General features: G+C 39.6%; 1 protein-coding gene across 1 annotated transcript in view; it reads left to right on the top strand.

The window, feature by feature from the left end:
- The window catches only part of SCLT1 (sodium channel and clathrin linker 1), an 89,151-nt gene that overhangs the window by 37,723 nt on the left and 26,710 nt on the right, over positions 1-24,718 (top strand). Inside the window, exons 11-18 of the mRNA XM_054563216.1 lie at positions 129-220; positions 4,112-4,289; positions 6,869-6,967; positions 8,013-8,084; positions 11,773-11,847; positions 13,613-13,758; positions 14,704-14,896; positions 18,907-19,103. Of these exons, the coding sequence (XP_054419191.1) occupies positions 129-220; positions 4,112-4,289; positions 6,869-6,967; positions 8,013-8,084; positions 11,773-11,847; positions 13,613-13,758; positions 14,704-14,896; positions 18,907-19,103 (1,052 nt within the window). The remainder of the gene's footprint in view (positions 1-128; positions 221-4,111; positions 4,290-6,868; positions 6,968-8,012; positions 8,085-11,772; positions 11,848-13,612; positions 13,759-14,703; positions 14,897-18,906; positions 19,104-24,718) is intronic.

Consider the following 24,718-nt stretch of genomic DNA (forward strand, 5'->3'; position numbering starts at 1 on the left):
TCTTTAAACATGTATTAAATTCTTGCAGTGTGATAATTTTGGAGAGTGAACTATTATCTGTGTGCCATAGAACAATGAATTGAAGTTTCACATTCTCAAAATAAACTTCTAGTTTCTTTGTTTTCTAGGAAGAGGATATGGTGTCTGCCCAAAAAAGAGAGGAAGCATCAGACAGGCGTCTACAGCAGTTGCAATCCAGCATAAAAGTATTAGAAACAAGGTAAATTGTTAAGTGCATCTAGCTCTGCTTGTACTTTTCAAAAGCTATTCCACATTAGAGTTTCTGTGTATGTTATAAGTGCTAAAAAAACTATAATCACAGATTTAAAATCTGATTTATTAGACATTTTTTATTTTTTTAAATAATATTTAAAAGATTGATATTTTGAAAATATATTCAAAGATCATTTCTGTTTTTTCTCCAAAGCAGTCATAGTCAAGTTTAGTCAATCCCGAAATCAAAACTGTTCTTCCCATCTTGGAGCATAAGAAAATAATAATAAAGTTGGGTAAAAATTGTATAGAAAAACCATTTCTTCGTAAGCAGATACATAAGAGAAAAAAATACTGGAGAAAACATTCTAGATGTGTTCCCTGGAGTCTTCCAAAGCAATAATTTTCTGTTATCTTTAGGGTCTGGGCTGCCTTTTATTTTTTTCCCAGTTTTTCCTAAGTAATTTTCTATTGTATTTTGTCATTACCATGTAGTCCCCGTGCGTCCCCCTCCACGGCAGTCACCACACCGTCGTCCATGAGAGGACTGCCTTTTAAATATATGTCACTTCGTCTTTAACTGCTGTCTTAATGTGAACATTCACTCTAGAATCTTTTGTTGTTTTGTTCTTGTTTCCTCTTACTAACTGTTCCTGTAAGAAGCTTGAAAATTGTCACTTGTAATCTTTTAAAGATACCGTGACTGCAGCCTGGAAATTCACATTATGGTTTAGAGCTGAAAAATCTCCTCTGTATGATTGGAATCTTTTACAGTCAGAAATAGTCTACTGATCTGAGAACATCTAAAATTGAGATCTCAGTTCTAGTCACAGATCCATGGCTAATTTATTGTTCAGAAAAAAATTAGTGTCTTTGACCTTCTGTTTCCTGTTCTCCGAACTGTTGATGAAAGTAATTTCTTTGCTCACAGGAGGTTGAGAACTAATTGATTTTAACTGCTAACTTGATATTCTGATGAAAGAGATAATTTCTTTTTAAGCACCAGGCCGGGATGTCCAGTCTACAGCCCAGGATGGGTATGCATGCGGCCTGACATTAAATTGTAACTTTACTCAAAACCTTTTCTTTTTTTTTTTTTGCTCATCAGTTTTCGTTAGTGCTTGTGTATTTAATATTTGGCCCAAGACAAATCTCCTTCCAATGTGGCCCAGAGATGCCAAAAGGTTGGACACCCCTGTCTAGGGATTTTGGGGTTTTTTTTTTCATTTTTCTAAACTTTTCAGCAGTCCATTGTTTTACTGCTTTCCTGAACTTCTGTGCATTAACCTTATGGAAAAAAGCTATGGTTATAGATTTTCATTTCTGTTATTTTAATAACATTCTATACTATGAAAATAAATACTAGAGACTCAAAACGGTGGAATCTGAATGAGTGAATTTCATTTCCTGTTGATTCTTGATAGTACCAAATCATAATGCATCAAGTTTGTTCATTCAGCAGTGCCCTAAGTTGTCTTTTTAGTGTTGAAGGTATTGGAAAATTTTTCTCATTTTATTTTGTTTTGCTGTTAGTATAGACCTGTAAAAGAACCTAACTGAACAGCTCCCTGAGAAGAGATGACTGCATGTGAAAGAAAATATGAAGATATTTCTTAAAGTCAAGTATTCAGCTAGCCCCTGAAAAGAAATTTTTACATTGGCTGTCTTTCAGCACTATTAAATTAAGTCCTATATGATAAAAAATGGTTATATATTTTTAAGTTTTTAAAAAATCTCATTAGTGTACTTGATATGTGTCTCTAGCAATGGTCAGCCAATGTTTTTAGGTGTGAATGTATCTTATTTAATGGACCTGCCAGATTGTAAAGCTATATTTTTATTGGTCATCTTCGGTCCATAAAATCAAAGGCATTTTGGTCTCAATAAATACTTGTTATTATATTTTTTATTATTATTAGTTAGTTGTACTTAAAATTATTTGTAAACTTTTCAAAAGCCACCATCATTTAAGAGGCATATGTCACTTCTCTTCATCTTCCAAATAAAGGTCCCTTCTCCCTGCCCTTTTGATGGTCTGTGGATCCTGGGCAACACCTCCAGGGAACTGCTCTTCTCTCTGGAAGAGACTCCCTGGTTTGCGTGTGCTCTGCCCAACGAGGCAGGAGCGCAATGAGCAGCGCTGCTTTAAACGAGCTCCTCATAAGCCCTGCATGGGTCCACCTGCTGTGCCTGCCAGGCAGCCCTGGGGAGTGAAGGGTGGACTGGCAGTGGGACAGTGACAGGTGTCCCCTGTGGGAGGGCCAAGTGCGTCACCTGCTACCAAAGTGCTTCAACCAAATAGAATGGAAGGAAAGATGCCCTGCACAGAAATCATTACAGTAAGGAATGAGTGGGTTCAGCTCCTTCAAACACAGAGACCTGAAGATTTTGATTAAAAAACAAAACCCAGTAATTGTTGTTTTACAAAATGCCTAAAACAAAGAATAAATGAACTAGAACAAAGGTCTCAAGTTAGATTGGCTTCTGCTGCTGGCGGCTAAGAACCCTGACAGACCTTAGCTCACTTCATTTAGAATTGAGCAGATGTACTAACAGCAACAACAAAAACGTTTTAAAGAGAGAGGAATGCAGTGAAAGGTAGGCTGTCGATTTGAAAGCTGGGAGAGCGCGGGCGCGCTGCCTGCACTTCCCGTTTGGGGGCAAGGAGTCAGGGTGGGGAGAGCGGCTTCTCCTGCCGCCACGCGGGGGAAATGCCTGAAAATAGCCAACGAAGGGATGGAGTGTGTCTTACTAGAACATGCTATTAAAGATTTAGGGGTAAAAAAATGAAAGACATAGCAATCTTTTGAGGAAATCTAGGAGCTTACATTAAAAATCTATGGATAAGGCAGATCATCTTCATAAAAACTGAAATCTGAGAAGATGAAAATATAGTCAAATTTATCTGTAATAAAGGGAAATTTTGTCATGTAATAAAGATTCCCTCTATAGAGTCAATGGGCAACAACAACAAAAAAAGTAGACTTGGGGAAAAACATTTGCAGTGTGTAGGACAGATCAAAGGTTAATATCTTAATATTCAAAGAGTTCCTATAAAGGAACAAGCAAAGTAAATAACCCATCAGAAAAAAAAATGGGTAAATGATATGAAGAAAAAATTTAAAGATGACAGGTCACACGTCAAACTTTGAAAAATATCTTAAAGCCTCCAGCAATCACAGAGATACAATTAACAGTGGAATAAAGTTAAAGCCATTAGAGTAGGAAAGGAAGGACATTTTGGATGTTTCGCTGGAGGACTTCTACAAGATATTATTCAGTGAGAAAAGCAAGTACAAAAAAGGGTGATCTTAAATTTCATAATACAAAAATACTTTTAAAATCTGTGGGATCAATGTGTATATACTGTGTATATGTATTTATGTGTATATATGTATATGATTTTATGAGCTTGGGAAAAATATTCAAAGATACATATTAGTAAGTTAACATGGGTTATCTGGGTAGAGAGTAGGAACTGGGAGCCAAGCAAAAAGGAAAGGAGAAAAAAGACCACATAAATGAAAATAACAACTCATTCTTTAAGGATTTGCTGTGTAACATTCTCATGTAACTGTATATTACACCATGATACTGTACAAAGTTTAACATAGGGCCTGAGTATCTAGGTATAGTCTCAGCCCCACTGCTCACTAGCTATACGACCTTAATTGAGTGCTTAACCTCATTAAAATGGGTTTATTTGATTTTCTTTAAAGTAGAAATAACAAAATCTATGCTACAGAATTTTTGTACTAATCAAATGAGAAAATACATGTGAAAGTAACTGGAATAATGCTTGTCCTGTGACAAGCAAGACAGGTGCTCAGTAAATAAGCTATCTTCTTCCTTCCCTTTAAAAACATTTAACTTTCACAATGCAATTATTAATTTTTAGATTATGTGTAGCAATCCAAGAAGCCAACCAATTAAGAGCAGAGAAAACACATTTGGAAAATCAGACCAGAGACTTACACGCAAAGTATAACGAATTAGAAAATGAGAAGTATGAAGCTATTGTAAGAGCCAGAAACAGCATGCAACTCTTAGAGGAAGCTACCCTGCAGAAAAACCAGGTAAGAAAACTAGTTAACATGGTTCTAGAAAAATAAAATACTGACTATTCCTCCACATGACCTAACAGTATGGGAATTTGTAACGGCAGAATAAACATGAAAATGAAATTGCTATGCTCTCCATTAATAAACATTATATTATTGATGGTAAGACCTAATATCATAAAATATGATAAAATGTCAGCCCTCTCCCAAAACTTATATATACATATCAGATGCAGATTAGTTGCACAAGGATTGTAGACATAATCCATAAAGTGTATAGTCTCATACACTTTAGAAAATCTGTTTCACCGAACACGCCCGATCTCGTCTGATCTCGGAAGCTAAAAAAAATCCATGTCAGCACTTTACTGCTGTATGCTCTATATTTTATTCAGTTGAACCCAATGAATCATATTGATCTTTATTTCTCCTTTATCACCTACACAGTTACTCTAATAGAGCAGGAGCTTAAACAACAGGAATTAAATTTAGCTGCAAAGATTTATTAACTGGAGCCTTGTGTCACTGTTGTGGTTTTTCTAAACTCTAACAATTGACTCCCACCTATCACATATCATATTTTTGCGTTTTACCACTTTCATGTGAATGGTATATAGTTTATAGAAATCATAAAGGACATACTCATATATTTGTTTTTAGTGTTGCTGCCTTCTTTATATGGAGATCATTAAATCATTAATCCATTTAACCAACATTTACTGAATACCTATTACATGCACAATAGTCAACTGGGAAATATGGAAGTACAAAGAAAATGCTTTATTTATGTTTTCCTTTCTTACATAGTAGAGGGTTTTCCAAAAGAGCTATTAAAAACAAAACAAACAATAAGTTGTATATTAAGAAGCTAATAAGAAATTAAAAGAAATAATTATCAAAATTTAAACTGTGGGAATGCTGATCTTCCCATCTGAATTCTGCCTCTTAGAGTGGTTGAAAGGCACAAAATAGACATAAAATGCTTTGAAATTTCTCTAAATACCTAAGTTAGCTTCAAAAAAAAAAGGTTCAGGACAAAATCATTTCTCTTTCCCCTCTGAAGCCCAGGAGCAGGAGCATCCCCAGCACCAGGCTGTGGGAAAAGACCATTCTATGTAGAGCAGGTGCACAGAGAGGCAGTAACAATGCCTGCTGCCTGCCCACCCATCCCTCACTCACGTGCTCAGGCAGCAGACCCCCATAGAGGCTGTTGGGGGCTGCAATGTTGAGCCCCTTTGGGACTCACCACCTAATTATTAGAGGGTTCCTCCCTTCGGGTGCTTGCCCAAGAAGCCCCGGGTTCTTTCGGCCGATCATACAGACAGACGTGAAGCACAGCCTAGCACTGTTCTGGGACGGAGCTTCCCACTTTCCTCGGTGGTTTGCTCTCCCTGCAACAAGGTTATCACATCAAAACCCCTGTTACTCTTACTATCTTACCTGCTTAAGCAGGAGGAAATTTATTTACAATTTTTTTTTAAAAGACACAGATGGGAATGTGTGTGGTATCTTCAAAAGATAGTAGGATCGGAACACAGAGTCCCTTACTATGTGATCATTAAAGACAGAGAGACTCAATCAGGCATAAAGTTGGAGCTGTTTTAAGCTCAGAAAGATATTAGGGCAAGAGAGGTAAATTTGGGAATTGTCAGCATATAAATGATATTTAAAATCCTGAGATTGGATTAGACCGCCGAGGATGGACAGAGATGGAGCAAAGGAGCAAGGCCTGAGTCTCAGGTAGTCTAATAGCTGAGAGGTAGAGAAGAAGAGGAAGCAGCAGCAACACAGACCTGAAAGGACCAACAGGTGGGTTAGGAAGAAAACCAATACCAGGTGCACTAAAAGCCCAATAACGAAGTAAAACAAGGGAGAAAGTAACGCAGTGTCTCAAGTGTTGCTGACAGGTAAAATAAGATGATGGCTCAGAATGGACTCCTGAGTCATCGGCGGGGATCATGGCTGGGGAAAGCCTGAGTAGGGTGTCCCTCAAAGTACCAGAGACAAGGAAGCCTCCACTGGAGGAGCTCACTCCCCAGGGAAGCAAAGAAATGGGTGTGGCTGATAAGACTGGGATAAGGATGGGATGATAAGACTGTTTTTCAGGTGGGAAATAAAAATGATTGGAGAGAGAAACACATCAAGAAGACGGAGCAGGTAGTGTCCACAGTGATTGGGGTGTGAGGTGACAGGGGACTTAATTTGAATAAGGAAAGGGAAATCCAAGAGATTTTTCCAAGAAGGTAATACCAGGATTTGATGACTTACTTTCTGTAGGGACAGAAGGAAAAGAAACATTCAAGCATGACTCTAAGATCTCCAGCCGTGGAGACTAGAGAGCGATGGCACTGGCTGAAATAAACGCCAAAGGGAAAGAATCCACTTCTTGTTAGGACAGGGTTGGCGAGGAGCTTAGAGGGAACAGGCACATTCATAACCTGGGAAGGGCTCCAAGTGGAGAGGTCTCTGAAGTTCAGAATAAGATGTTTGTTTTCAAGAAGGTAGTTAATGTGTATGTTTTCACCCATTTATTATGTTACCTTTATTAATAGCACTGCGATCTATAATAACATTGAATGATTATTTTTCTGAAGGCTCTGCTTGAGGAGAAGCAAAAAGAAGAAGAGGTAGAGAAAATGAGAGAAACAATTTCTCAGATTATTCAAGATGCTGCCGCAAGAACCAAGAAGGAAGTAAGGGGTTTTTAATTATATTTAAAATTTTAAATTTTACAGCTGAAGATTAAATACTACCTAAGTTTTTGCCTAAAGGGCTTAACTATCAGCTAAATGCATCAATTATGCTAAATGTCAAACAAAAATCGCGGAGGATAGTAGCACTTACTATTTGAGCTGGAGTGGGCCAGCGGTGGAGGTTCAGACGGTGGGAATGAGTGGGACTTGGGTGAGGACGTTGTAAAGATTAACACACCTGAAGTGTAAAGTCAAAAAGGAGGCTCAAAAAGGAACTTAGAATGCGTAAGAAATAAGAAAGCCTGTTGTTTGCAGTATCTTAGAGCATCTGAGGACTGGAGAAGTCTGGTTTAGCCTGTTACGTTATTGGTAAAGAAACTAAAACCCGCACGAGGTGATTGACTACTCAAAGTTCCAAACTAATTCAAGCCGGGACTTAGACCCCTACCTTCTCCTTGCTGTACCAAGCCCAGTTTTGTTTCAGCCACATCATGCTGATCCTTAGCCCAATTTGTGAATTGTGTGGTTGTTTGGTATTCTGTTTTCAAGACTAACGCTAACATTTTTTGTATTAAAGTTGTTTCTTGGTTTGAATTGTGAGGCTTATGAAAGTTAGAACTGTCTTGGAAATAAGTTTGCTTTTATCTAAAGAGACAGAGATGCCATGCATATGTGTGTCTTTTCCTCCAGTATGGATATGAATCTATTTATAAATGGCGTGGTAAATTTTGAAAGTGTAATGTGAGTTCAGGAGGAAGAAACCCCAGATGTCCACTCTGAGATGAAAAGACTGAAACCTGGAACAGTGAAGTCGCTGGCTTAGGGGTCCACCTCCAGGAAACGGCGGGTCTGGGTGGCAGGGGCCGTGCTGCCGCGACTCCTGAGTTGTACTCGTGGCTCTTTAATACATCATTTGCTTCTCTATCTTTTATGCCCTAAAAGTTACTTTATTTTCTATAAAAATTATTATTTTAATTGTGTGTATATAGGATATCATTACTTTTTATTGTAGACATACACAGTTCAAAAATATCTTAATTTACAGGTTTCAAACACAAGAAAGCAATATAATATACAGATTTCTCGACTGACAGAAGAACTTTCAGCCCTTCAGATGGTATGTTAGAAGACTGTATTGATATTTGCTTCTGAGATTGCTTATGTTAAAAGCCAAGGTACATATTATTGGGCATTAGTTCATTCAAAAGGTTCTGTTAAGAGCTATGCTAGATGCTAATAAAAGAGTGAAACTCAAGATAAACATGTTATCTGCAGTCTTGGACCTTCTGGTCTAGCAGGAAGGAGGGATGGCATTTATCACACTTTACCCTGATTACCTGTCTCTGACAAAGAATGAGCATGGTGCTAGCGAAGCATCTGCTGCCACGTGCTGGGTTCGTGTGAGGGACCAGGGAGAAAGAAAAAGTACACGTGAGAGTGTGAAGGATGAGTAGGCACAGGGGAGAGAAAACAGTATTTGTGTGACTAGAGATGGATTAGATAAATACATTTAACTTGAAGATTAATGAAATGGAATTTAATAAGCTTGCTTACAGGGGAATAAAAGTATAAGCATTTCCAAAGAAGGTGGAAATCTTTTCCACATTCTACAAACCCTGTAGCACACATTGTGTACAGGTTCTGAGACCAACAGAAACAGGAAACTGTTACTTTTTCTTTATTTAATGTCATTTATTTTAAGGATACAGTAACAGGTAAAATTAATGGGATGCAGTATGGCCAATTAGTCACATTTAACTCTCTGTGGTTTTTCATTTTTATTTTCTCTTCTATCACTTTGCTGTTTTGCTTGTTCTTTTACACGGAGTGATTTAGCTATAAAAGGAGTCACAGCTTTGAGGAAGAAGGTCCTACCTCCATCCAGGCTTATTTAGTGGACTTTAAACTCTAGGAGGACAAGAGCATTGGCCCTTTCTATTTTCCCAAAAGAGTGTGTGCTGTTTAAGCCCTGCGAGGATTTTAACTTTTACCTCCACAACCAGCAGAGCTATGTAAACTCACTTTAGAGTAAAAGATTAAAATTTCAGGTTATTTCGATACATGTTTTCTTAGGATTTATAGTAAAAAAAAAAAATTCTAATTAATAGCTAAGTGGATTTTTCTGAAAATATTAAATTTATCTGATGTCATGTTGATTCCATGGGGAAAACTGTACTAACTGAAAAAGTGTTTATTGTTGTCTATGTCCGTGAGTTTTTGTTTGTTTTTCTTGTTTGTCCATTTGTTTTCACTTTTCTATCTCACGTATGAATGAAATCATATGGCTCTTTTTCTCTGACTTATTTTGCTTAACATGATATTCTCAAGGTCCATCCATGTTGTCACAAATGGCAATATTTTATCTTTTCTTACAGCCAAGTGGTATTCCACTGTATATATTACCCCTATAAATTTAATAAAAAGAAAGGAAAATAGTGTTTAAGCACTTAGAAATATATTTGAAAGAAGACATGTTCACCTACCTTTAAAAAAAAAAAAGATTTTCTCAGGAAATTCAGGCTACAGATTGGGAAAAAAATATTTGCAAAAGATGAAATATTTGCAAAAAAAATTTGCAAAATATCTGATAAAAGCCTCTTATCCAAAATATTCAAAGAACTCCTAAAACTCAACAATAAGAAAACAAATAGCTCAATTTAAAAATGGACCAAAGACCATACAGACACCTCACAAGAGAAGATATTCAGATGGGAAATAAGCCAATGAGAAGACGCCCCAGAACATATGCCACCAGGGAGATGCAAACTCAACCAATAATGAGATACCACCCATTCCACCAAATAGTGCCAGGTACCCCCCTAGCAATGGCCAGGGTACAGGGCACCAGCCCTGGCACAGGTGTGGAGCAGCAGGAACCCTCATTCATTGCTGGTGGGAATGGAAACTGGTGCAGGCAGTTTTAAATGTGGTTCGGTGGTTTCTTACAGAACTGAAGGTGCTCCTACGCATGATCCAGTCATTTCACTCCTCCATATGTGCCCAAATGAGCTGAAAACTTAGGTCCACACAAAAACCTGCACGTGGCTATTTATAGGGACGGTTTTCATAATTGCCAAAATTTGGAAACAACCAAGATGTTGTTTAGTATGTAAATGGTTAAATGAGCTGTGGTACACTTAAACAATGGAATATTATTCACCACTAAAAAGAAATGAGCTATAAAGCCAGGAAAAGACATGGAGGAAACTTACATGCATATTTTTGAATGAAAGAACCCAGTCTGAAAAGGCTCCGTCCTGTATGATTCCAACGATATGACATTCTGGAAAAGGTTAAACTATGGAGACAGTAAAGAGATCAGTGGCTGTCAGAGGTTAAGGAGGAGAGAAGGATGACTAGGTGCAAGCAAAGCTTAAAGGACCTTTAGGGCAGTGAAACTACTCTGTATGCTGCTACAGTGGTGGATATGTGTCACTGTGAATTTATCCAAACCCATAGCATGCCCATTACCAACAGCAAACTCTTACGTAAATGATGGAATTTGCTTGATGATGTTGTATCAGTCTAGGTTCATCGTTTGTAACAAAGCTTCCACTGCAGTGAGGCATGTTGATGATGGCAGAGGCTGTCCATGTATGGGGCAGGGATTATAAGGGAAGTCACTGTAACGTCCACTCGATGTTGCTGTGAATCTAAAATTTCTCTAAAAAATAGTGTCTTTCCCTGGCAGGATGGCTCAATTGGTTAGAGCATCATCCCATATACCAAAAACATTGCATGGTTCAATCCCTGATCAGGGCATGTACAGGAGGCAACCAATTGATGTTTCTCCCTTTTGTCAATGTTTCTCTCTCTCCCCCCTTCTCTCTCTATAATCACTGAACTTATCCTCAGGTGAGAATTTTTTTTTAAAGTATCTTTAAAAAAATCACATAGGATGAGTTATGAACATAGGAGAAATCACACCATAAAACTACCTTTTTCATAGATTAGCAACTTACTATGTGAACATAGGGAACATTAAAGTTTCATTTCTTATACACTTGGTTCTATCTTATTAAAATATAATAAACTTAGATTACTCATCTGATTTGTAATGTACGGTCAAAGATCTCCATTATGATCAGAGTTAATTATTATGAGTCACAATTTAAAAACTTATTTTAAAATTTAAAAACATTGATAAAATTTATGATAAAGTTATGATAAAGATAATTGAGGATTAATTAGCAGTGTACTGTTAGCAAAACAGGTTCATTCAAAGCATAATTTACAATTAGTAGGATAGCCATACCATTCTCAAAAAGAAGTGAATAGATAAAAATAACTGTGAAGAACTGGTCATTATAATGATTGTTTTTATTTTTAGTTTTATTTGTACTGGCTATATATCCGTTTTGAAAAAAATTACATCTTTTACAATTTTTATACCTGTGCTCCTTTTAGTCCACAGGTTATCCTCAGGGGCTGTGCCTCTGTCTAGTTCTGTGTTTCTTTTTGAAATATGTGATAAGAATATAGGAAAAGAAAAACTGTAGTGTGAGAAAGGAGCCTCATTTATTTTTTCCTCCCTGCCCACCTTCGACCTCTGCCACCCACCTGGTGCACTTCCTTAGAGCTCCTTGGCCTTTGGTAGTGGAAGTGGTTTCTGAATCCCTGGAGCAGGTGGCTCCTGGAAGATTGAATTTGTTTGTTCCTTTTGGTTTTGTTTTCTTTTTTAATCAATATGGTCCTGCTGTACTGATAGAGTAGTGATATTCCTATTGTGAACAAATCATTGTACTTTTCCATCTTTCCCAAGAATTTACAAATGTATTTATTTATAATATGACCTGAATTTATAGGAGTGTGCCGAAAAACAAGGCCAAACTGAACGAGTCATTAAGGAGAAAAAAGCAGTGGAAGAAGAACTAGAAAAGGTAAAAAGAAAAAGGAAAAAATAACTGCCTAAAACCCAACTGCAATTATTCAACATTACTGTCTGATTTCATCACTATCTGCTAGCAACCCCTATATTATAAGTACTCTCCTGGTGAGTGTTTTTATTTGCTTGGCATATATTCAGAATCTGCATTTAAATACTGATAATGTCTGACTACATTTCTTATAAGAAGAATGGCCACATGATTTGAACTTTTATTTAAAGGTATAAATTTTATGAAGTAGCTATATTCCTTGCTTAAACCTCAACCCGGTGGTAAATTTTATTTTGTCTATCTTTTTAAATTTTATACCACCTCTTATTGGGTTTAGGCCATCTATAAATATAGCAAGTATATATAACCAGAAAATTATAACACTGCTGTAATTTTTACCTTTAAGAGTACAGATTTTTATTTCATAGTTAAGAAAAATATTTACTGCAATGATATTTGAGAAAAAATATTGCAAGAAGTATATAGTTATAAATTTTTCTTACTCAGATAACTTTTTTTTATCAGCAGTGACTATCTCACTGTCTCCAAGTGCTTGGGGAAAAGAGGGAGTTTGAATTTGATTCAGCACATACTTGCCCAGCGTTAAAAAATAGTCAATGGTAAAGTCAAAGTTTGATTTTTTTCAAAGAAGAGCTATACAGCATAAAAAGCACGTGATATATCTGTATTACTGACATAAAAAGACCATAACAACCTCGAATCATGAAAAAAGTAGTTTACAGAGCAAACCATCTAGTGTAACCCCACCACTCGCCTTCAGGGTTGATGCCTTCTCAGCTGTTGGCACATTTGTCCCATTCAGATTGCCACCTGCTACACATCAGGGCTTGGGGCGAATCTTCAATGTCTCATCGCCTAGGTTAAGGAATAGGCGTTAATGGGGAAACACCAAAGCTCCAAGGCTGAAGGCAACAGGTAGCGAAGACGCAGCTCCTGCTCTCCCGCTGCCCCATAGACGGGTGCGCTCAAGTCACCTCTGGACTGCAGGGTGCGTCTATCTTGGTAGCAGCAGCACACTGTGCTGGTGTCTGCAGTTTACATAACGCAGGAGTAACAAAACTGTCTTGTCAGTGGTAAAGACACAGGCTGCTTGTCCAGGCAGTCTGGACATGAGGGGGAGCTGTGTGTTGCATTTCCCTGGAGACATGCGCTGCCCAGCACCTGCAGGCCTTGCAGTTCTTGGGGTGTTGGAGCCCCTGTGTCGTGGGAGAAGGGCCAGTCTCATGGGAAGCTGAGCTTGGGTGCAGCCACTGCTGCTGGGCATCCCAGCTAGATCATTGTCTAACTAACACAGAGTGGGGTTTTGGAGTCGCCTTCAGAAAGTTCGGCACATTGCATCACAGCACGTATCTGTTCTTCAGTATTCGAATACAGAATAGACTAGGAGGATCTTCTTCAAGACTCAAAGCAGTTATCTCTTAAATGGTGACATCTAGAGTCCTTTTTTTTTTTTACTTCAGCCATCTTACATTTTTTAAATATTAAAACCATTGGAATAATTTACAATGAGCATGAATAACTTCAAAATAAGCAGTGATTATTTTATATGTCAGTTTTTAGCATTGTATGTGTATTTTGTAAATGTAAAACAAGATTTATTATTAATATGTTTTAATACGTTGCAGTGAAAACAGATGAACACATAATCATGGGTTTTGGTTTCTCATCTTTGATTTCAGTTTCTAAACCCGTAATTTCTTAGACCACTTCTTCTGTAAGGTAATATACATATAAGCCTCTTCCACAGATCTACCGTGAAGGCAAAGGAAGTGAAAGCCTTTACAGAAAACTGGAAGAAATGCACCAAAGATGCCTGGTTGCAGAGCGTTCAAAAGATGATCTTCATCTAAGACTTAAGACAGCAGAAAACAAAATAAAACAACTTGAAATAAAGTAAGATATTCTGTAGGACTTTCTGTGGTAACACTTTCAGAATGCATACAATTTTCGATAGTCTTTACTTCTTTATAGGACTCATAATTATATCTTATGTTACAAAAAAAACTTTTAACATCAAATAGGTTCTTTTTATTTTTCAAAATTATTTATGAAGACTAATTTCTTCAGGAAGAAAAGATTTAATAGTACTTTATCATTTTACTTTAATTTTCTCCTTTCTGGCAGTTAAATAGGATGCATATATGTGATATCATTTATCTTGTTTTTCTATACCTTGTAGTTCTTGAAACACTAGCAATATGGGATGGGGAACGAGGGCCTTGTATTGACCAGGGAATGTTCACAGTATTTGATTACCTGGGATTGGAAAGATAGAGATTTAAAATGAGAGGAATAAAAATTAGCAATATATGTTAGCTTGGAGGCTGGGTCACCCAATAACTTACTATAGAGAAAGTTCAAAAAATATAACCTACTTAAACTATGATTAAATAAGAAGTTTATGGAACTAAAGATTTATAAAAACCATTTCTAAGACATATAACAGGAACATATGAAAGAGGTCTTATTATAATTTACTATCATGGTCAGCTAGTGTCTTTCTGTGGAGTTAATTGATGAACTAAAGGGGTTTTGATTATTACTTACTTCACCTTTCTTACCATTAGCTGCAATTTGTCCCCCTGAAGTCCTGTTTACACAGTGATTCTCAATGTTCGTAAAAATTTGAAAGAAGTTTCATATACATTTTCTAGGTGAGTGGTAACAGTTAGATTTGCTTATTCTTAGTTAAGATTGCTAAATTGGATGTATTTTCCTGGCATGAGATAACATTGTGACACCATACGGTTAAGTCTACAGTGAAGAGAAATGGCTCAGAACAAAGAAAAAAAGTCTGTACTTTAAGTTTATATCTCTTTTATTTTTTTTCTTAATCAGTTCCTCAGAAGAGATATCACGTTGCCAAGAAATGATTCAGAAACTTCAAAGTGTCTTGGAATCTGAGAGAGAAAACTGTGGATTAGTCAGTGAACAAAGGCTAAAACTTCAGCAAGAAAATGAACAGTTACAGAAGGAGACTGAGGATTTAAGAAAGATTGCTCTCGAGGCCCAAAAAAAGGCCAAATTAAAGGTACTTTCAAGTCTAGTCAGAGTTAAATATGTACTTGTGAAAATCCAAATACAGGGAATATTTAGAGACCTAGTAAAACATTTTTAAAGCCTTTTTTTTTTTTTTTGCCTTCTTGTCAGATAGCACTAAATCATAATGCAGAGCATTAACCAGTTTTTTCTGTGTTGTAGAACTTGGCAAGCATACTCGAAAATGATTGCTTTCACTATCCGCACACAAAAAATTCTTCCCCAACCATGAAGTACACTGATAGTCCTGCCAAAGCAATTGCAGCAGTGCTAGCAAAACCACAGGTTAAGGAACTTTATAGACTGCCTGTCTTACCCTCCGGACCGGCCTCTCAGAACCGAGCCCTCAGACTGGCTGTGTGGGGCGCCCGCCAGTGCGCTCTGGGAGTCCCTCCTTGGGGTCTGGGGATTCCATGCTAGGAAGACGGCGAGGGGCAGAGTTTTCCTGCCCCCAGGAAAATCACCCCTTCCTTCCTTTTCACTCTCATTTCTCCCCCTGTGACGCTCACGTGCTCTGGCAATAGGAACATGACAGTCCGCTCCAGGGAGCTTCAGGAAGCACAGGCATCGCCATCAGCGTATAGCCTGTCTTTCCCGCCCAGTGAGACTGGTAAAAGGCAGCATTAGCTCTTTCTGATGGGGCTTCACTTTGGTTTTTGTTATCTGGGGGACTCATAAGCAGTCACATTCAGCCAAAGTGATATGAGCATGTATTTACTGAATGCCTCCTACTGCAAGTATTAGACACTGTGGTTTCTGATAAAACCTTGAACTCTGAAAAAGAGTTTGAACTTTATGCTTTATTTGGTAGGAAATCTTTTGAACAACAAGGGAAGAATTATACTACAAGATAGTAAGACTTTACATAAAGCGACAGTAACTAAAAATGTGTAATCAACATTAAGAATAATCAGCTTGATCGGTGGAACAAAAGAGAGTGTAGGAACAAACCAATTTTTCATAATCACTTCATTTATAACAACGACACCACCGCACTTCATTAGGGAAAGAATTATCTTTACAATAAATGATGCTAGATCATATTTTCAAAATAGCTGGCCCTTATATCATACCATACATGCAAATTAATTTCAGTTACCTTGTAGACGTAAATGCAAAATATAAAACAGTGGAGCTTCAAAGAGAAAAATCTTCATGTCCTTGAGTAAGAAAGAATTTCTTAAACAGAACGCAAAGCAATAATCATAATGAAAACATGGATGAATTGGATTTCACTAAAATTAATGAATGACATTAGGAGACATCAGGAGAATGAAAAATGGGAGAAAGTATTGTAATACATACAACCAAAAAAAGGGACTCATGTTCAGCATATAAAAACTGTTATCAATTAATAAGGAAATTATAAACAAGGAAAAAGTCAATAAGGAAATAACAGATATCCCATTGCTATAAATGGGCAAGATCTAAACAGGCACTTTATAAAAGAGCATATATGAAAACATGTTCAATTTCATTATTTATTAGGGAAATGTAGTTAAAACTACAATGAAGTACAATTCCATACCTACCAGAAGGGATAAAATTTAAAAACTAACAATATCAAGCACTGACAAAGTTGCAAAGCAACTGGAACTTTCATATGACACTTTTGGGAATGTAAATTGGTACAACCACCATTTGGCAGAATGTTGCAAAGTTGGACACACGTATATACTACGCCAAATAATCCTGGCTGCATACCCAACAGAGGGGGTACTCATGTTCTCTGCAGGGAAGGGCACAGGGGGAGGGAGACCGAAAATCCTTTTTCCCTACCCAACACTCTGAATTCCATCGTTCACTGGACTTTCATTATAGGAGGCTCTGGGCTGTGGCCCTCAGCCTTCCCGTATCGCTGCAGGCCTGTCCAGTTCAATAATCAGACTCACACCCGCTAAAGGACCTAAGGTTTGTTTAAAGACTGAAATTTGACACCAAAACGCCATCATTTATTCAATCTACAGCTGTGTTTTGACAACTTTTCTATGTTTCAGGTCCTAAAGATACACCAGTAAACAAAAAAGATGTGGTCCACACACTTAAAAACTTATAATTTGCTTGGAGGTGGGCAAACTTTAAACATCTACTTACAAACAAACGAATGCTTGCTAGGAAACGCATAGGGCACTGTAAGAGCTTACACGGAAGGACCTGACTTTATCTCGACGCTAAGAGAATTACCCAGCAGAAGCAATAACCAAGCTGAATTCTAAAAGCGCAAGAGAACCAACTAGCCTGAGCGGAAGGGGAAAGGTTCTCCCACGCCGAGGGAGGTGTGAAGGGGCCGAGAGTGAGAAGCCTTCGCGACAGAGATGGGAACAAGGGCGGCAGCGGCCGGACGGGCGCGCAGGTGCAGGCAGAGGCCTGGCTGTCCCGCAGGGCCCTGGGGCCCACAGGCTTCCCAGGCGGCGGGCACTTGACCTGGGAGACAGAGCTCTGCAGCTGTAGAGGTGCATGGGTCATTGTTTAATATATGTGTGAGGGAGACAGAACTGGACAATTCCACCTGAGATTCCAGAACCATGGCTCCTCCAGAGAGTGGCGGTTAAGGCAGGGAAGCGGGGAGCATATTCAAATCTAAATTTTCAGAATCGAATAATTCAAAAATTACTAAAATAGCAGGAGTCAGGGAGCCTCAGGAGGCTTGCCCAGCAGTAATGCGATACAAAACCAAGAAATCAACATTGTCTTCCAGTGCCTGTACTCATAAAGTCTTAAATGTCTACGTGCGCACTGTTTGAGAAAGCAGACTTGGGCGTCATGGGAAGCCCGAGGCCTTCGGAGGGGCAGTGGGGACAGGCTGTGTGCAGTTTGCCCCGGCGAGCCAGGGACTCTGCTTCTGTTGGGCTTCCTTTGGTGTCTTTTGAGTTGGTAGCATTGGGTCCCTTGTTCATTCTTTTTGGAGTGTAGAAGTAACCATATTTAATGAATTACTAGAAGCCATGCCAGCTATGACCATTTTTAAAGCACATTACTTTAAAGTACTGCAAGGTAGTTATTCTTTATAATATTCTTTAGCTAGCAAGATAAAGATGTCCTGAGAGTACTACACCAAAATCATCCTAGGAGCTATTTTCTCAGTTGCCTCAAGGATGGTAATAGGTAGTTTCATTCTCCACAAGTACAAGAGAAGGCAGTTCGTCTCATACCTTGGGGTGTTAAGGCTTAATCCTCTCCCTGGGTCCCAGCCAAGAAAACGTCTAGGGTATCCCAAGAACACTCACTTGTATGCTCATTCTGCATTGTGGTATTTATCCTATAATGATACACATTACCTAGAAATATACTGAGCTAATTTCCATATGAGATTCTCAAAATCATTATGATAGTCTTTTTCCCTGGGGGAAAAAAACATACTATAACTGAAATGATAAAGGAATTTTGATATATAATATTCTTTGACTTCATAAAGCCCTTTGAAAGACCATCTGGAGGAGCTCCTGAGTTGGGGAACACGTCAAGGGACTGGGCGGGGCGGGGGGCGCACTTGGAGAGGGTGTGGAAGCTCACAGCCCCGTGCAGCTGTTCCTCGCTCTGTGTCTCTCTTCCATCTGGCTGTTCCTGAGTTGTATCCTTTATAATAAACCAGTAAACATTTTTTTAAATGGCTTGAGTAAAAACACAACTCTCAGTGACTGAGAGCATGAGCATTTTTTTGTGGATTATGGCAACAAACGTAAAAGTAAATGATGAGAGCAATTTCATATCACAGAGTATACTTTTTTACTACTGGCATTTTAAGGTCTTGAGGAAAGTGCTGCAAAGAATTGTAGTCCATCATAATTCTGGTTTCACTAAATGTTTACTGTAACACAGAATAAGTTTTCATTTGTGATAAAGACAAATTGTAAACTTAATTTTTCTATGGATTTCTCATCTGAACCTTTATGTGCTACAGACAACACAATGAATGATTCCTTTTGTGTGTACCACTGGTCAGTATATCCCTGAGAATAATAGAAAAGGAAAAGAAAGTACTGTGTTCATTTTATTCCCTAGATCAGTACAATGGAACACGAATTTTCAATAAAGGAACACGGGTTTGAAGTTCAGCTGAGAGAGATGGAAGACAGTAACCGCAATTCTACCGTTGAACTGAGGCATCTCTTAGCGACTCAACAGAAGGCAGCCAATCGGTGGAAAGAAGAAACAAAGAAGCTTACTGAAAGTGCTGAAATTAGGATCAGTAATCTGAAGTAAGTCTGCTGTTGATTGTTTGATACATTTTACGGAAGAAATTAACCTTTAGTTTAAGGTCTGTGCTGTAATCTTTTTGTAAATATGTATAATTCTGGACCTTGTACTTATATTTTTATTCAGAAAATATTTACTGAATTACTATAAAAATATTAAGCTTTATAAACCAACACTGATATTTATTTTTTGCAAATTTTATGCATATTCCACAAAATATTATTTTAGTTGGACATGGCAGCTTAGAATCTTAATGCTATTTTCATATAAGTCTAGCATAATAATGTTCTATAACTGTAACAGAATCTGCCCTGCAAAGACTGAAATATTTGCTCTCTGACCCCTTCAGAAAAAGTTTGCTGTCCCCCACCGAGAAGAACCTAAGCCTTTATGCTGAATGAGATGGGATGCTATTGGAGCAGGGGTCCCCAGTCCCCGGGCCAGGGACCGGTTTGGGTCTGCGGCCTGTTAGGAACCAGGCGGTGATGGGAGCTTCCCTGAGCTCCCCTCGCCTCCCCCCAGTACCCCTCTTCCCCTGCCCTATTCCAGGAAACTCGTCCCTGGTGCCAAAAAGGTTGGGGACCGCTGCTACAGAGGTCTGTGAGCAAAGCGATGAGGTCAGACGCCTGTGTTGCACACACCAGGCCCTAAGCCCAGGGAGCTGCGAGGCACTCCAGGGCACAGGAGCCACCGGTGCGCAGTGGCCTGCTGCTGCTTCTCACGGCAAGCTCGCGTTCAAAAATGGCCTCAGAACTTTTTGCTGTATTTTCATCTCTCATGCTTTTGAAGAATTGTGGAGTGTTTAATGGATTGATTAACTTGAATAACCTAATATATGTTTAGTGGACCCAAACATACCCTTTAAAAATATCCCATCTCACGTACACAGCAACCTATAATAATATATCTTGGTGAAAGCTAGGCTTTGGATAACTTTTTTCTGTCCATGGTCGGTTACAGCACCCTAGAAGTGGAAATCAATGCCAGCTACAAAATAAATCCATCAGAACTGTTGCAGGGAATTAATGTTGGGGTTATATAATATATTACTTCTAATTAAGAAACATTAGCAGTTAATTTTAGTGTTATTTCTTATCTAAAAGAAATATGCCTTGTGCCCTTGTGTTTTAACCATCTTGTCTTGAGTGAACTGTAGTGAGGCAGAGGCAGATCAAGAGGGAGAGACACCAGAAAGAGTCCACAGGTTCTGTACTCAAGGCTCGCAGGGGTGAGCACAGCACACCACGCAGGGCACTCAGTGGAAGCCTGGGGTCGGTCACAAGGCCGAGGGAGGGGGACCGTGGGTGAGCGCCTTTACTGTGGTTTCCGCTGGAAAGAACAAGCTGGTGAATAAGGCTAGGATTGGCTAGCTGGAGTGATTTCAGTGGGCTCTGAGGCATGGGACTGTCCCTGGCTGGCTGCTGTGCGCCGGGGGTAGTTCCAGCAGGTGTGCAGGGGCCGGAGTGTGCAAGCCCAGGAAGGGAAGTGGCGGGGCGGGTGAGTGTGCTCAGCTGCGCCGGCAGGGAACTGATTGCTCTCTAGCTAGGGCCTCGAACCTGAGTTGAGACAATATTTAAAAACAACTATTTTACCTTGAAGCAACTAATGGTGTAGCAACCTAGGCCGAGGATATAAGGATACATTATTCTAATGGGCCGCAAGTGTCTAACTTTGATTTATCTGTACCACAGTGTTTAAATGCAAGGTGAAAAAGTTTCTGTCATATTGGCTGAGATCTTAAAAAATCTTGAAAAGTATAGCAGAATTTGTAGCAGTACTTCTTGCTTACTGAGGGACTGAAGGTTACTGTCCCTTACTGTCTGTCCCGTGAAGGTTTGGCATCCCATTTTCTAGCTTAGCTTTTCCATCAGTCAGTCTACTTTGATAACTAGAAACTATAAATCTACTCAGATATTTTGTGTCAAGTTTAAGAGAAATGGAGTACCACCCCTTCGTGGATCCCATTACATTTGATTCTTCCATAGTCCTCAGAAAAAAAAATGAGTAAATAAGTTTAATTTTACATTATCATTGTATTAAAAATAATGTGTAGATTATTAAAATTATATATATTGTCTGCAATAATAGAAGCTCATTAATACTTTACACATTTTATTGTATTAGAAAACTTGAACTAAAAATATCCACAGTTGCTTGGATTGGGGCTGTTAGTACACCTTTAAAAGTATTCCGCAGGATTATTAGCACTTGGCTCTCTCTCTTCACTCTATTAAGTTCGGGATTACACCTTGCAATTTAAAGTGCCTAATACCTCAATATGCAGATTTAATCCAGTATTTCCAGAAATAAAAGCAAATACCAACCTATGTGATCCTATTAACCAATGTCACCCCAATAAATGTAAGTAATAAAAAAGCAGATACCTAAAATCTTGCTTTAATTTATAGTACAAATATCTGAACAACCACTCTCTTCTCAGCATTCTGACAAATGCTAGAAACAGCAAGATGCATAAGACAAGGCCTTGCCCTCAAGTTTTTCTATCCTGTTATCCACTTTCTTTTTCCCTTACAGCACTCATCACAATTAGCAACTGCATGATTCTTTACTTACATTTTTATTTTCTTCCTTTCCCATGAGAATGTCAGCTCCATAAAGTAACTTGTCTCTTGTGTTCTCCACCAGAGCCTTGGTCTCTGGACCCAAAAAGAAGGCCCAGCCCTAGCAGATACTGAGAACACATTTGTTGAATAAATGAATGAATGAGTGAGTGACAAAAAGCGAGTGCATTTATTATTGTTTTTTTCTAGGCCAAACTCTCCTTCCAACCATGATTCTTTCTGCAGAATTTTCGTATTTGACATGCATTTATTTGAACTTGTGAAGCATGATAAAGTACAACGTACTCCACTATTTAAGAGGCCCCATAGCTAGGAGACTTGAATCCCTAAACTTGTAGCAGTGCCTTATACTGAAACTTGTTTTTCGTCTTACAGGCTTTTAAGTGCTGTTCATTCTCAGAATTATTAGGAGGACTGTTGATGATAAAGGAATGCATAGTCCAGGATGCAGCCACCGTGATTGACTGAAATAACTTTTAAAAATCAGTACTTTTCATACTCCTACTTTCAGGGGAGGAAATGTACAAACAACGTGGCTAAGATTATTTATCCAATTATTTTGGAACTCGTGCTTGAGCCCCTGTTCTAAAAGCTCAGCAAGCAAGCACGCTGGTCAGGTGTCGGAGACCTCTGTGCAGTGTGCATGCGTATGTGTCCACAGGCACTGGCCCACCGGCAGGTGCTGGCACACAGCTGTCACGTGAACATGGGTATATGAGCATAAATATGTGTGTAGACATACGGTCCACAACACAGTGCCAGGGACTTGATAAGTGTTCTGTATATGCGCATAGGCGGTCTGGTGGAGAACTACTGAAATGTGATTTCCTAAAAGGAATTTGCTAGTGGACAGCACACAGCCGGAGCAGCCCCTCGGCCTGTGCCCTGGGCTGCAGTCGGCCTCCTGGGCAAGCAGCGGAGGCAGCCCCTGAGAGGCCAACAGGAAGCGGGCTGCTGGAGTGAGTCCTGCCAAAAGTCTCATCAGTACTGCACCTATCGTGATGACATCACTGGAAATTATTCGGTTTTCATGGGGTTTTTTAATGGTATTTTTAGCCAAAAATCAGATACTGTGGAAGTGGTCCTGTAGTTTCCAGTAGTCAAGACCTTGAAAACAAGCTGGGTGTGGTCCACAGACTGGCTGGGCGAGCTTGCTGCCTTGGCTCCCTGCCCGCCAGGCCTTTCCTGAACCTTCACACAGCCCAGTCTGGCTGACCCCACCCCCTCTGTGTTCAAATCCATTTGCTTTTATCCTCTTGCCCCTTCCTGAGTTCAGGCCACCCTTGTCTCGCACTGTATTACTGCTCAGCCATCTTGTTGGTTTCTGGAACCCAGTCCATTTCCCCTTGAATCCATTTTCCACACTAAACCAGAGAGAACTTCTATAACGTAAGTGTTGTTCATTCACTCCCCTCTCCCATCCCTCCCCACCCACAGTCGGGAGCAAGTTGGCCACGGGGATGTTCTGAACTAGCCCATGTGTGTGTTCCAATCTCATTTCTCACCACCTTCTACTTTTTATTACTCTCTTCTACTTAAGAAATTTTTAGAGAGACCCTCACAGGTGTAGCTAGTTTGTTGAGTGTCATCCTGCAAACCTAAAGGTCGCCAGGTCGGTTCCTGGTCAGGGCACACGCCTGTCTTGTAGGTGTGGTCCCTGGTCAGGAAGAGGCAATCTCACATCAATGTTTCTCTCCCTCTCTTTCTCCCTCCCTTCCCCTTTCTCTAAAAATAAATAAATAAAATCTTTAAAAAAAAATTTTTTTAGAGAAACCTCCACCACCATAAGGTCCCTTTATTATAATAAGCATAAGAAATTAATGTTACCAGTTTTAAAGCTCCAAACCACTCAGTCCTTTAAAAATAGCTGCTGGGGATCATACGAGCCAGTCACTTTCTGTGAAACCACAGGGCAGTGGGGGGAGGGGACACAGATTCTACAGTGAACTGCTGTGTCTTACCCAGCCCCGAATCTTACCTTTGAAGACAATAGCTCTGCCTTCATGGAGACTTCACAATAGGAGAGGCAGGCAGTAAGTAAGAGAAATTAAGTATGTGATGTGGTAACAGTAATTGCTAAGGAGAAAAAGCAAGCAGAAAAGGGGAATAGGCAGCGGATGTGTTTTCAGAGGGAGTGCTGTTTCAGACACCTCAGCAGGGAATGTCGTCCTCAACGCTCCAGCCCCTCTTTCTCTTCTCCCTTTCGGCCAAGTGAGCCCCAGGTGAATCCACATTGTTGCCCAATCTGTGCTGAGGCCCATTCTGCCCACGGTGGCCAGAGAAGAGCACAGCCGCACTTGTGGGCTCGCTTTAAAATCATGGTCATAAAAGGAAGGGACCCCTAAGCTGCTGTGCAATCAGTCTGTATACCTGGCTCGCCTTGGCGACTGCCATACCTTCTTGTCTGGCCTCAAAGCCTTTTATGACTCCTCTCCATCACTGCTTTCACTTGGTTACCTCAGTTCTTTTCTCTGAGAAGAGAAACGTCCGCGGCCCCCATCACCGCACGGATGCCCTGCCTGCATCGCTTCCCGCAGACTCCGCTGCAACAGCGGACAGGCCGTCTCTGTTCGGGCAGGACAGCTCTGCAGTGGGAGGCCCAGCTCCTCCCTGTCCCACAGACTCCACCTCTGCTCTGCTCTACTGCCTTCTTGTTGGTGTCTCAGTTAAATACAAAGAATCTGTTTGGAAAACAATATTCCATAAAATAAAATGCCTAGCATAGCAACATGTAGTGGTAAACTGCCGTGAGAGGAAAATAAATAGAAATAACTCATGGACTACACTATGCAAAACAAGCCATCCAACCATCCAAGGACCACCCCCCTCAGACAAAACCTGGAGGGTGACCCTGCTCGGACTTCCCCTGGGGCTGGAGCCCAGCGGCCCGGCGCATAGCGGCTCCCGTTAGATGGCAGCCCTGCCCGGCCTAAGTGGTCCGGAAACATTCTGTACCAGTCTCCAGTGTGCACTTGAATCCGGATAATACAGCAAGGACTTTTTTCACTTTCAAAGAAAACCAAGCCTTGGTAAAC

The sequence above is a fragment of the Pteronotus mesoamericanus genome, unplaced genomic scaffold (genome assembly GCF_021234165.1).
Source record: "Pteronotus mesoamericanus isolate MK-2021 breed Mesoamerican mustached bat unplaced genomic scaffold, CSHL_Meso_final contig_163, whole genome shotgun sequence".
NCBI classification, from domain to species: Eukaryota; Metazoa; Chordata; class Mammalia; order Chiroptera; family Mormoopidae; genus Pteronotus; species Pteronotus mesoamericanus.